Below are 13929 nucleotides of genomic sequence, written 5' to 3' on the forward strand. Positions count from 1 at the left end.
TTTCACTAGGAAAATGCAAACATCCACACAATGGGGAGCTCAAGGAGGAGGGTAAAGCTGCATTGATATGTCCACACTGCTCTCCCCAGGAAAAAGAGAAAGACACTTGGCTAAATTGTGAGCAAGACTTTTTTTTTATATATATCTTTTCAATAACTCACTTCTCAGTACAAAACTATAAAAATCTAATTAATATAATTCTGTTGTCTAAAAGCAGCAAGATGTTTTGGTCTTATCTATAAATTCCTGTCTTTTTCCCTTCTCACCTTCACCCCACAGTGTCACCAATGTAACCAGGAACTATCTGGGGATTGGCTGAGAAAGCACCTCAACAGCACTGTGTCTATCACCATGACCTTTGGAGTCAGCCTGGCTTTCCATTTATTACTCTACTTTCTAAAAAGCAGTAACAACTGAGATGCAAACTTGGGTCACCAAGGGCAGTGTGAGGGCAGCAGGTACATCATTACTGGCGCAAAAAATCAAATCTATGAAAATTCAATGTTGCTGTCCACCATAATAAGAAAATCGCTGAACTCATTCTCCAAAGCTTTCCAGACTGTGTAATAAGAAATAAAGAAGCCAAAAGAAGAAGCAGGGGAAGAGAGGGGTGGGGAAAGAGACCAGAAAGCAAAAATAAAAAATGTTTTATAAGCACACCTGTTCAGTATTACCTCTGAAAAAAAATGTGCAAAGAAAACACACTATAAGTATAGAAAATCTTACTGGAAAGCCTTCAACTGACCAGCTACCTACACAATCAGTTTCCCTTTGGCAGAACTCTTGGAACTAGTGTTGAGTGGTTATACTCTTGACAAATCGATATTGCAGCAATGTACCTTCACCCTCAAATTGTTCCTTGGATAAGCGTTCAGCTTCTGAAGAGTCCTCAAGTGTAATAATGATTGGTAAGAATGAGGTAAAGGCTTTATTTTTCATGGTCAAGTTTCTAGCTACTAAGACAGACAGAGTCCTTGGAAACAAACAGTAACTGGGTTCTTGACGTAAGTCTGGGTTTGATGGCAATGGAAGAGCTGGGGAAGAGAAGAAAAGGGCAGAAGTGTCCTGACGCTCAGCTGGTGATGGATTTTCGAGGATAGTAGGATGGACAATAGCTTGAGCTGAAAGCTAAGTGCTCTAGGTGTTGAGATCTGAGGAACCCTCTTTGCAAAAGCAGAGAAGCCTATTTTAGGATGTACAATTCCCACAAGTACTGTAGGAGATAAAGTTACTAAAATTTCTCTTATGCCAAAAATAAACGTAAACATGTCAACTCTTCTCAGAAGGTTCTATGGAGTTTTACAGTTTTGAGTTTTCATCACCTTCTGACAGCCAAGAAAGGAACTCCAATTGGGACTTGACAACTATTATTATTTGAAGACTTTGGGAGTGTTTAGTCAGCTGTGGATGGCATATCCACGTGATTTCATTAAAGTAGTAATGCTCCACTTCAGCTTGAGACTCTCAATGTTCATGATTCTTTTTTTGAAATGTTGTTCAGACTATTTTAAAGTTTATTTTTAAATTTCTGGCCTTCTTGATGTTAGGATTTATTCATTGACATTTAAAAAAAAACATATAGCATAAAATTTGCCATCTTAACCATCTCCAGGTGTACAGTTCAGGAGTGTTAAGTATATTCACATTGCTGTGCAACCAGTCTCTAGAACTTCATCGTTGTGCAGAACCCAAATTCCATCCTATTAAATGACAACTCTATATTTCCCCAAACTCAGCCCCAGGTAACCACCATTCTACTTTCTGTTTCCATGAGTTTAGCAACTCTCGATACCTCATGAAAGTAAAGTCACATAGCATTTTTCTTTTGTGGAGTAGTTTATTTCACTTCAACAAGATTCATCCATGTTGTAACATGTGATGGAATTTCCTTCTTTTTCAAGGATGAATAATATTTCTCTGTGTGTGTGTGTGTGTGTGTGTAATCTCATCCTTTATTGATTCATTAGATGGAGGATATTTGTGTTGCTTCCACCTTTTGACTACTACAATTATGCTACTCTGAATTTGGATTTAATGACTTTTCAAAAATAACTTCAAGTGACTTAAATTCATGATAGTATTGTAGTTTTGTTCATTGTTTTACCTCTAAAAGCAATTTGGCACCTTTGGACACAATGTCTTCAGAAATGAAAAGTTACTCAGAAGTTATACACTTTCCTCTTTCCTTCTTTATAGAATAACAGGTTTTTTTAACATTTATTTATTTATGTATCTTTAGTTTTAGGCAGACACATTATTTTGTATTTATGTGGTGCTGAAGATCGATCCCAGTGCCTCATGCATGCTAGGTGAGCACGCTACCACTGAGCCACAACCCAGCCCCATAGAATAACAGTTTTTTTAATTGTAATCAAGAAGATTGTCTTAAGACACACATTGTAGCTAAACCTTTGCCCAGATGCCCACCCTCCATTCCAGTACTTTCAGAAGGAAACAAGGACACTGCCTTGTTTCTATGCCATTATATGAAAGGACATCAGAAACAAGACAAACTCTATTGTCCTCCATCCCATTACAAAATTCTCTTTCCATTCATAACATCTCAGTCTTTATATACTTGCTACTCATTTTAGCTTCAAAACAAACCTTTTGAAAACAACATAACATTAAAACAGAACAGTTGAATTTAGTAAGTCCTAAATTATTATAATCATTAAAGTCAAATTCCAAATTTTGTTTCCTAGCCAGAAATCCTTCATTCATAAATTCCTCTGGAGTCTGCCAGAGTATGCCAAAAACCAAAGTCTGTGTTGAAATACTCAACACTGGTCTTATCACATAATGGCATCCCTTGATTGACTGGAAAACCCTGTTTTCTATTCTGCTTTTATTAGTGTTAATGAAAATTAGAGGCAATAAGTTTAGTTCATATGCCACAAAACACTCTGTACCAGCTTGGCTACATTGTTGGTAATTTTTTTTTCCTTTTAATATATTATTTTACTAATAATGAACTCACTTCTAATAATAGCAACTCACTTTTAAGTACAAGGTTACAAAATTTAATTAGAGTAATTGAGTTGCCTAAAAGCAATACATACCTTTGACTTACAATGGTTTCTTCCTCTCTGGAGAATCCATAGAATTATCCCACTCCTCCTGAAAGCGTAAAGAAAGTCCCTTAATTGCCCCATGGTTGTTTAATTTTCTTTCTTGGCTTTGATCATCACAAATTTAATTTGTCTTTTTAGCTCTCTAGTCCGACTTCAAGTATTCACTCTTCTGTCAACATGAGAAACTAGTTGCCAAAGGAAGGCTGGAGAGCATCCTAACCTGGAAAGGGAATTCCAAGAAAATATTAGGAAGGATGAAATATGGAACTTTCTGTAGGACATCAAAAACATTGGGGTCACCAACAGAAAAATTAGAGCCAGATGTACAGACACTAAAAAACCAGCAAGCTCCTGTTGTGCCTAATTCTTACAAAGATACATTATGAGATGAGAAAGCTGCAATGTGTTCAATTCTCCTAGTGCTCCAGCCTGGGATTACTTCCTTTAGAACCACTTTCTACCTGCTAATCTTAAATTATTACTCAGTTACGATAAGCACTTGTAAAAACCACATTAGAGGGGTTTAAATCCACCTCACATGTGTTTCTTATTCTCCACAGAGTCCATGAACTTTTAACATTATGAGAAACTAAAAAAGCATTTGTTATATATTTCTTAAAAAAAAATAGTACTGTCTCTCTTCCATCCTTCAAAAAGACAGATGGTACAGAATTTGCAGAAAATAATCTGTCTAAACTCATTGCCTGAAAGCAGGCAATGTGAATTCATAAATAACTTGTATGAGTTCCCCCATCATCCTGAGTAAATATTAAATAAGCCCAAGTGTGGTTCTGCCCTCAATAACCTTACAATTTTTGGTTATTCAGTCAGTCAATCAACCAACTTACCTGCCAGGCACTGCAGATAAAGAGTTAAATGCTACACATTCCACATGTTCAGACCTCACAGGCTAGTGGGGAAATCGGTTGTACTTAGCTAATTTTAATACAGTATAGTGTTGAAATGTTGCTACAATGGTAACACGTAGAAAGCAATATATTTCTTTGGCAGACAGGGAAGGTCTTCAGAGAATCATTCACAGTAGAGACAATATAAGAAGTGGGCCTTGAAAATATATAGGATTTTATTTGGCAGAGAAGGGGCACAAGAGAATTTCTAGGAAAGAAAAGAGTGTGAACTAAAACATGGAAGACTTAGAATCAATGGTATTTAGCAGGAGAGTTGAGAGACGAAGCTGGAGAGGTGAAGGAATCAAACTGTGCAGGGCCTTAAATGTTTCATTTCATAAGAATAGCGAACCATTGGAGGTTTTCAAGCAGAGAAATGAACTCTATGTTTAGAAAGTTAATTATAACAGCAGCATGGAAGATTGTAATCTCAAAGGGAGACAAGTTGGTAAGCTGTTTCATTAGCCCAAGAGATGGAGAGATTCTGCAGTAAAGTACAATAAAACTTTCTGCAGTAATGGAGATATTCTACATAAATGCTATTCAATATGGTAGCCACATGTCACATGTGCACTTGAAATTTAAATTTCCACATGTGCCTAGTGGCTGCTCTATTGAACAGTACAGAGATATCTTAGAGAAGCTAGCCCTTGAGTTAAGCCCTTAAAATAGTTTTCCAATTGTAAGTTGCAATCAGTGAGCTAAGAAATCTATGTGGTATATCACAACTGGGATGTTTTTAATGAAAAGAGAGAATAACAGAATAGGGTAGAATATACTATAATAATATAATAGAAGAGAATAGAACATAAAATATCAGCATCCATCTCAAAGATAGTATTATTTGGAGAGTGTTTGTTTCAGTTACATGATCATGTACGTACACTGGATCACAATGCAAACTGTATTTTTTCCTATTGTATTTTAAAATGTTTAAAGCCAGTCCCTTGTAGGAGGAATTGTTTAACCTACATACAAGAGTTATTGGGAAAAGATTTTCATAAGGCAAAGATAACTAACATAAGCAAAATTCACTAGAGTTTAGAACAAAGATAACTCCAGACCTTTCAAGAACTTCCTAATTCTTTTTCTTTGAAATTTTAAAATAGACTTAATTTTTTAGAACAATTTTCAGAAAAATCAAGATGATGCTACAGAGAATTCCCACATATCCTGAACCTAATTTCCCCTATTCAAATCTTACCTCAGTATGACATATTTGTTACAACTGATGAGACAATAGTGATACACTATTATTAACTAAATTCCCTACTTTACTCAGATTTCCTTAGTTTTTACCTAATATCATTTTTCTGATGCAGGACTCCATCTGGGGCACCACATTACAATTAGTCATTACATTTCCTTGAGCTCCTCTGAGCTGTGACCATTTTTCACACTTTTTTTTTGGGGGGGGGGTTGTTTTTTGTTTTTGATGACTGAGAATTTTGAGGAGTGCTGGTCATGTATCTTCTTCTGGAATTTATTTATTTATTTATTTATTTTTTATGATTAGTCCTGTGGGTTATTTACAGGAAGACTACAGAGGTAGGAAGCCATTTTCATGAGATTACATCATGGATACATACTACCAATGTGAGCAATCACTGCTGAGGCTGACCTAAAACAACTGAGCAGTTCTTATTCATCTTCATTGTAAACTTACTCTTCTTTATCTTCCTGTTCTGTACTGTACTATTCAGAAGGAAATCACTGCCATTCTTTTTTTTCTTTTTTCTTTTTCCTTTTAATAAGTGAATTACTTAACTAAAGGAAGGCTTGTATTTGCATAAGTTATACTGAGTTCTTTTCAAAGAAAGCTACTTCTGAATACAAGCATAGTCTCTTTATTTAGAGAAAGCATCTCCTCAATAGGCAGAAAACTTTTATCACTCACTTCTCAGATTTCAACTTCTGAATGTGAAGCACAGAAACAGCTGGGTAATTGATACAGAATTTCAAAATGAGTTGGGAAAGAGTTAGCCACAAATTAATTGCTGGTCCTCATTTTTTAGTTCCTGATTCTAATGTTGTATAAGTAAATGTCACCTAAAACATGTTAGCCCCCTGCCCCCCCTTTTTTTTTTAACCCAGGAGGGAACCTAATTTTTAGAAAAGGAAATCCCTGACAGAAAAAGTCTAATAATGTGAAGTACTCCTTTTTTTTTTTTTTTTTTAGGCAAAGGAGGAGCTGCAAGATCACTTCTTCTACAATACTCCCAAGGTAGATGCCACCATCCTAAATTACTGGCAACTCATCTTGCATCACAATTACCTAACTTCCTACCACTCCTATTCCCCAGAGCAGAAAACAACAATAAACTTTGTGAGCAAGCCCAGACACCACTTCTCTTGCAAGCTCCCCTCACAGCTCATGTTACCACCTGCATTTTTATAATTGTTGTACTTGTTTATTTTCTTATCCATTCAGCCAGAAGGGAGTCCTGCCCCTGAATCAAGTATCCCAGGTCTTCTCACTTTCAGTCTGGAAGAGAGATGAAACTTTATCTCCTTCCTCACTGCACATAACTATAGTAATAAAAAAGAATCTTCACCTATTGATCAAAGGGTAGTAACATTACAAATTTTAAAAAGAGAGAGAGTAAGAGAGCAATTAATTCTTCATTCAATTATGCAATGATCTCTTAGGGGACTTCAAAGTCCTTGATTATTTTCTAGTGTCCCTGTTCATTCAGTGAATTCTTTTTAGAAGCCAGTCCCTCACTCTGATTCTTAACAATCCTCCCTCTCTTTCCTGTAGTCTGGCTATGGTTCTTTCATCCATGCTCATGAGTACATTACCAATAAGAACCTTAGGTTTTACTGGTTCCCAATTACATTAAGTGATCATTCAAACCCTCAGTTGCTAGAACAGAATCTGAACTATCCAATGTCAGAAAAAAAAAAAGAATCTTATGTAAGGAAAGGATAGGGTCTGGGGAAACTGAGAGAGGATGGGACTGAGGCCTCCCTGATATCCTTCACACCCAGGTCCCTTGTCTTTGCTTGGCTTTGAGAAGAACACAGAAAATCTTCATTGAAATTTCTACTTCTTATTTCATTGTTAATTTATGGTATATAAATCCATGCCAATCCATGGGTCAATAACTGGAATTTGTCTTGACAAACTAATGTCAATCAATTTAATATCAATCTAATAGTAACTCACAAGCTTGGTCCTTTTCTTTAAAATGAGTGATTCACCTTAAGGGATCTCTACAGTCCACTAGCACTCTAAGATTCCATTTTAGCTACCCAGTACAGGAGCTAAGTATTATTTGAACTATGTATTGGTAGACTAGACCATGGAATGGCCATGCCTGTCTTGTTCACCATGGAATATTCAGTGCAATTTCCATAAAAAATTCAGTGGAATATTCTGAAAGCAACTTCCAGCATGCTGAATAATTATTTTCAATGGATAAATGGAAATAGAGGAGAAAGGAAAGTCTTCTTATAGTTAGATTCTGTCTCCCTATCTAAGCATTTCTTCCACATTTGAGTCCCTGGGATTGATGCTGTATTTGCATTATTGCTGTTTCTCACAGCAGCCCTAAGCAATAGGGATTATTATTTCCATTTTACAGGTGAGGAAATCGAGGCCAAGGACAATTAAATAACTGGCCCAAGAACACATAGCCAGTAAGTAAAGGAGTCAGAATTTGAATCACTATCTTTATTCCCAAATACATACTCTGGGCTTTGCAAGTAAAATAGAAATGCTTTCTAAACTACAAGTAATCCGATGAAAATGTAAATTGTGTTTTATTATTCATTAGGGAGATTCTGATCAATCGAATCCTCTAGGTAATGTTGAAATGTATACTGCTCTAGTCCTGTCTGAAGAAGACTTTCTCATGATTTAAAAAAAAAAAAAAAAAAAAGGCTCAGAGAGGGCTTTTCTCCCTGCTTGACAATCTGTTCACTCCAGGTAACAGTGATGACTTTGTGTGACTCCCCTCCCCAGTTCTTACTGGGAGCTTCAACTGCTTTGTGTTTCAACAGGGCCTCCTGAGAAGCCCAGGCGGCAGTATGATGACCCCTTTTAAAATCTACTGCCCTCCTCTTTACCAGAGAATGTTGTTTGAGTCTATTCTGGCAGCTATATCAATATAATGTTCTAGGCGGCTCATCTACAATAGGATTTCACTTTTCATGGCTCTCAAGGCTGTGGAATCCAAGACTGAGGCTCCCAAAGAGTCAGTGTCTAGTGAGGGCATCTTCCTAGTTCACAGACAGCTGTATTCGCTCCCTGTGTCCTCATGAAGCAGATGGAGCAAGAGAGCTCTCTGGGATCTCTTTTATAAGGGCACTAATTCCATTCATGAGGGCTCTGCAGTAACAACCTAATCATTTTCCTGAGGCCCCATCTCCTAGTACTATCATTTGGGGGGTTAGGATTTCAAGATTTCAAGTATTGGGGGGAAAACATTCAGTCTAAAGCAGGTATCATCAAATAATTCAGCATGTCAGAGTCAAAACCATATTAGAGTGCATCCCAGGCACTGCACCCACAAAGACATGCCACCACCTGCTTAGGCAGTGCCACTTTTGAATGTACAACCTCATTAAAGGTCTAAGTGGGTTTTAAAAGTCATCCAGTTTAGAGGAAATATTTTAAAGAATATTTCCAAACATGGTAAATCATTTTTTAAAAAGCACATAGCTAAAAACAAGGAGATTCATGGTGTGCTTGAATAAAGTAAATATTTCAAGCCCTTCACTGGGATATGGCATTAAGTCTTTAAAGAAGTAGGTAAGCAAATTTAACATTTCATTGTGAAAACTCCAGACTAAGACGTTTGCTCTCATCTGGTTCTAGGTTGCCTACATTTAATCAAGTTATTTGCCTAAATTCAGCCTCTTTTCCCAACGTCCTTCTTAGCATTTTCTATCTTCTTTGCCTCTATTTATTGCTCATTCCTGGCCCTTCATTCATTGCTTGTTATGTGTTCCAGAACAGCATTTCCTGCCTGCAATGCTTTTTGGAACAGAGTCCTTCTGGGACCATTACTATCCAGAAGCACATAGTTATACCAAAATGGTGTTTGTTCAATGAAAAATGAATTCTCCTACCCATGTTATTCATAAAATTGTCTAAAGTGTTTTTTTTAAATCATGCATATAGTCCCATAAGGGGTTAATAAAATGGACTCACAAGGAAGAAGAATTATATTACCTAAGCAAATGTAGAATCTAAAAATAGGGCACATTCTAACAATAGATTGTACCAGATGGCCTACCAATAATATCGAACTCTCTCTGTCTTCTCACCTTTTCATCATAAGAAACAATGAATAAACAATCTTTAAAATTGCTTATAATCAATAGGGGGAAACAGAATCAAAGAAAGGGGGACAATCAATGTTTTTTGTGGAATGACTTTTAGACTTCATGAGATTAAAGTGAGAGTTGACAATAAAAGCACTTTTCCCATGTCAGAGCTGACTGCTCAGAGGGCTAAGAAATGACAGATTGTGGAAACAGTCTAGGGAAAAAAAATTAAATCTTAACTCCTTAAATTGTTAGCAGTATGAAAATGTATTTGAAATGACCGTATTTCAGATCATAGCTGATTTGGAGTATTTGTGACCAAGGTCTTACTATGTCTTCTTCTTTGGTGTAATATATGTTTCTATGCTTTTTATTGGTAATTTCTTTGAGTGATTGATTAATTGATTGATTACCTTCCAGAATTTTACAAATAAACATTGGTTTTCCTCACAGATTCTATGGCTCAAGAATCTGGATGCAGCTTAGCTGGATATCTCTGGCTCAGGGTCTCTCACAGATTGTAATCAATAACCACCAAGACTGCCCAAGCAAGGAATTAATTTTAAAAGAGAAAGCAATCACCAGAAGATTAATTAATGCACTTTAAAAAACTATAATATAAAGAGAAAAGGTGAATGGCATTTCTAAATGAGCAGAATTATCTCATTATAAAATTGAAAAGAGTATTAAGAATATTTTAAACTGATTCTCAGTACACAGTTGACTCTGAGTAATGCACCTTCATCTAGCACATCCTGGCACTAGATACCTAATCAACAGACTAGACTCCAGGCTCCTGATCAGCTACCTGGCACTGCCTCGAACTCTGAATAATTAGAAGAAAGCCAATATGGGTAGTCATGAATAAGATGTCTTACAGGCAGCCTAAAAGCTCAAATAATGATAACTCCTGATATTTACTGATATTTACTGTTTCATTCTATAATGTGGGAAATCTCAGTGGCTGGGATAATGCCACTTATTAAAAATAACCACTCTGGTACAGTTTGAATGTTTGTATCTCTTCTGAAATTCATGTTGAAGCTTGATCACCAATGAAGTAGTATTGAGGGAAGGCCTGTAGGTGTTCCTGAGGACTCCTCCTTTGTGAACAAGGTATAGGCTTTTATTTAAAAAAAAAAAAAAAAAAGGCTTCACACATCATTCAGCTTTTGCCCTTCCATCCTCTCTTCCATGTAAGAACATGGCCTTCAAGGCACCATCCTGGAAGCAGATACAGGGTCCTCACCAGACACCAAACCTGCTAGCACCTACATCTTGGGCTACCCACCCTCTAGAACTGTGAGAGTCTGTATTATAACAACACAAACAGATGAAGACACCCTCCTTCTGTCACTCATTTTCTTTCAGACCTAACCCTATTCACTTTTGCTTCTTCTCTGCAGTCAGAATTGGGAGGAAAAAAGAACATTAGCAGTAATATCTTCCCAAGATCACCTGCATTTAAATCTAATTGCTTAGTTCTCACGCCTGACTTCTAAGAAAAATGGGAGACTGACTTTTCTTTTCAAAGAAAAGTAAAAAATTATCCATTTATCTGGATAATTTTGGCCATTATTACAGATAACTATGACCTCATCACACATGGACTTTCCATTTTAAGTTTTTGTGGAAATGATCCTTTATCAAATATATTACTTCTCATCAAAGCTAAGCCATATTAAAATCAATAATAGCTAACTATGTCCCACTTACATTGGGACATAGTTCTATGGTTATTTTTAAATTGATTACTTCTCATTCACTTATTTTTTTTATTCATTCAGGAAATATTTACTGATGACCTCTTTATGCCAGAAATTGTCCAAGGTCCAGTGTACAAGGATCAGTATCTCCCTATAGCCTGAAAAGTTCACAGTCTTAGCAAAAGCATCTTGCTTTTACTCAAAAGAGGGTTAAAAAAATGCTGGGCATGGTGGTACATGACTGAAATCCCAGCAACTGGGGAGGCGGAGGCAGGAGGATCACAAGTTCAAGGCCAGCCTCAGCAACTTAGCCAAGCCCTAAACAACTTAGTGAGAACCTGTCTAAAAGAAAAAGGGTGAGGAGTTTACTGGTATTGTTGCTTGGTGGTTAAACACCCCTGGGTTTAATCCCAGTACCAAAAGGGTGAGGGGAGAGAAAAAAAAAAAAGGAAGAGAAGGGTTGGGGAGGGAGGGAAGAAAAAAAAGAAAAAAGAGAGAAAGAAAGGAAAAGGAGATATTTTCAGGCCAGAAAATAGAAATCATCCTCAAAATTTTTACCTGTGAATAAGATAGTAAAAGTTATCAAAGCAGACTTTGATGATGTGGTACTTTCTTAAGAATAAGCAGAAGAGGCACAGGAATGAGCCTATTTCCTATAGGTACCCACTCCCGTGTCTATACAGGTCTGTAAAATCATCCAAGGGATCTTTTCAAGAAACAGTAGGAGCTCTTCTTTCTGTAAAGTTTTACATGTGGTTATAACTGTGGTGCTATCTGAAAGCCAGAAAAACATGTTTATAAAACTAGTTTTGATAAGTTCTGTGCTCCAAACCAATGATCATCTGAAGGTATCCTTTGGGCCTTCCATTTGTTTGGGGTGTTACCCAGACCACTCATATATTCAGCAAATCACCATAAAGATTCATCCAAGATACACAGCAAAAACATACACAACAGGATCAACAGGATCTGACACTCCCATGAATATGTTCCCTTCTGTACTAGCAAAAATGTGTGGTAATACCTCCTTCATCTCCAACCTACTGTGGTTCTACTTAGGATTTTTTAATGGTTATGATGGTGTAAAAGCAATAGAACCTTCATATAAAATATACATTTAATTTTGTATTTTGTTCCTTTCCTGAGCCAATAATACATGGCACAATATACACCCTGGTGAGGCTGGACTACAGCAGTGCGCTACAGATCCCTGTCAGCCACATGATTATGAAGATAGACAACTGTACTTGATTATGTATTATGTTGCTAAGCTTTGATGGTCGATAGATTATGTATATTAAATGCATTTTTTAACTTACCATACTTTCAACTTAAAATATGTTTATTGGGATGTAACTCCATTGCTTGAAAAGCATCTGTATATGCCATGTTTTTGCCCAGGGAAGCTATGCTCAGCGCCCAAGGATTCTATTGGGGCTGGCAATGTGGTCATCCTTTGCCTAGAAATTTTCAAAATTTCAGACTACCAGAATACTGTGGGTATTCACTACAAATTACATGGTTTTTAAAGTTTAGTATTTTTATAGAATAGAAAGAACATTCCAAAAAGCCAAGTTCTCAGATGCAAGCCAAGGGCCAAAATTGTACGCAGGCCCTTCTGAAGATAGCAGCCCCAGGTTTGCCATATTAACTTTTCTGCACACTATTCCTTAAGTCTTCTGCCAGATATATGTGGTTGGAAACAGAAAAGTTCACATTTATCTCTCTTTGTGTACACAGCTAAAGAAAATGTGGTTGACCTTAATTTTCAGGGATGGTTACCATGAGAGTTTTACTAACAATTCACTAATAATATTTTAGTAATAATTTTTGGTAGTGATAATTATTTTCTATTATCAATATGTTAAGTATTATTTCTATGTAATGTTCATGTTAATAATCCATTCAGTGATCCTTAACATTCTTTGATTTTAACCTGTCAAGATTATGAAAATTTAAGGATAATCTGTGTTTTGTTCCTTATTTCATTTTTCTTCTACTCTGTTATCTTCTTCAACAGGACAGACTTTCTGCAGCTTGAAGGAGCCGGCCATGGATTTCAGGCGTGTGAAGGAGTATTTCTCCTGGCTCTACTATCAATACCAAATCATTAGCTGCTGTGCTGTCTTGGAGCCCTGGGAGCGATCTATGCTCAATACCATCTTACTAACCATCTTTGCTATGGTGGTATACACTGCCTATGTCTTCATCCCAATCCACATTCGCCTGGCTTGGGAATTTTTCTCAAAAATATGTGGCTATCACAGTACAATTTCTAATTGATCTCTTTTGCATTCTGTGAAATGGCATTGCTCATTTATGTTGCTTATAACGTGTTGATTTAGGTGACTACTGTGTCATCTTTCACTCTCTGACCTGAAAAATCACTCTTCTCTATGCACTCTTGTGTCCTGCCTGGAGTTTGAGATGGATGTCTCTAGTTTCTTTTTGCACATACTACATTGTGCATCAGGCCATACAAAATATGATGCCTTTACCTCATATACCATGTTCACTCAATGCAAATCTATGACTTTGGAATTTGTTTTTAAATCAGGACAATTTCATATAAAATCTTCCTGGAAAATATGTTCATAAGAGATTTACCATAATCATACTTAAAATGATCCCTTAATACCTATCCTATGCTGAAAGATATATTACAAGAAAAAAACCTTCATAGGCTACTCTCAAAAGTATCCTATCCTTGTTTACAATGTATAAAAAGATGTGAATAAATTATATGGACTCCCTAAAGTTGTATTTTCTAGTAAACTGCTAATACCTGAAATTCTTTTACTTCAAATGCAAAAGAATAGGCTGGAGGCAATTATTTTCTTTCAGAATGGTTCATGAATTATTTCAAATGTCTCTAAAAGTCAGTTTGAAATCAACAATGTTGATTTTAAATAAACAAGTAAGTATTATAATACATAATCATATTAAGTGTAAGAAACAAAATATAAT

General features: G+C 36.3%; 1 protein-coding gene across 5 annotated transcripts in view; it reads left to right on the plus strand.

Moving 5' to 3' along the window:
• The window catches only part of Sptssb (serine palmitoyltransferase small subunit B), a 28919-nt gene extending 15215 nt beyond the window's left edge, over nucleotides 1-13704 (plus strand). Inside the window, exons 3-4 of one of the 5 annotated variants that reach the window (XR_009226489.1) lie at nucleotides 10-117; nucleotides 280-5388. Coding sequence is in view for 4 of the 5 variants with exons in the window: in XM_058578281.1 (XP_058434264.1) it covers nucleotides 13015-13245 (231 nt within the window). In the remaining variant the exon portion in view is untranslated. Of the gene's footprint in view, nucleotides 1-9; nucleotides 118-279; nucleotides 5389-6161; nucleotides 6207-7411; nucleotides 7625-12982 lie in introns of those variants that run through there. The other 4 variants (XM_058578281.1, XM_046422985.2, XM_058578282.1 and 1 more) reach the window with 4 other exon arrangements.
• The last annotated feature ends 225 nt before the right edge of the window (nucleotides 13705-13929 follow it).

This window comes from Marmota monax, unplaced genomic scaffold, assembly GCF_021218885.2.
Source record: "Marmota monax isolate L192 unplaced genomic scaffold, Marmota_monax_Labrador192_F-V1.1 WCK01_AAM20220418_F8-fsc00175, whole genome shotgun sequence".
NCBI lineage: Eukaryota > Metazoa > Chordata > Mammalia > Rodentia > Sciuridae > Marmota > Marmota monax.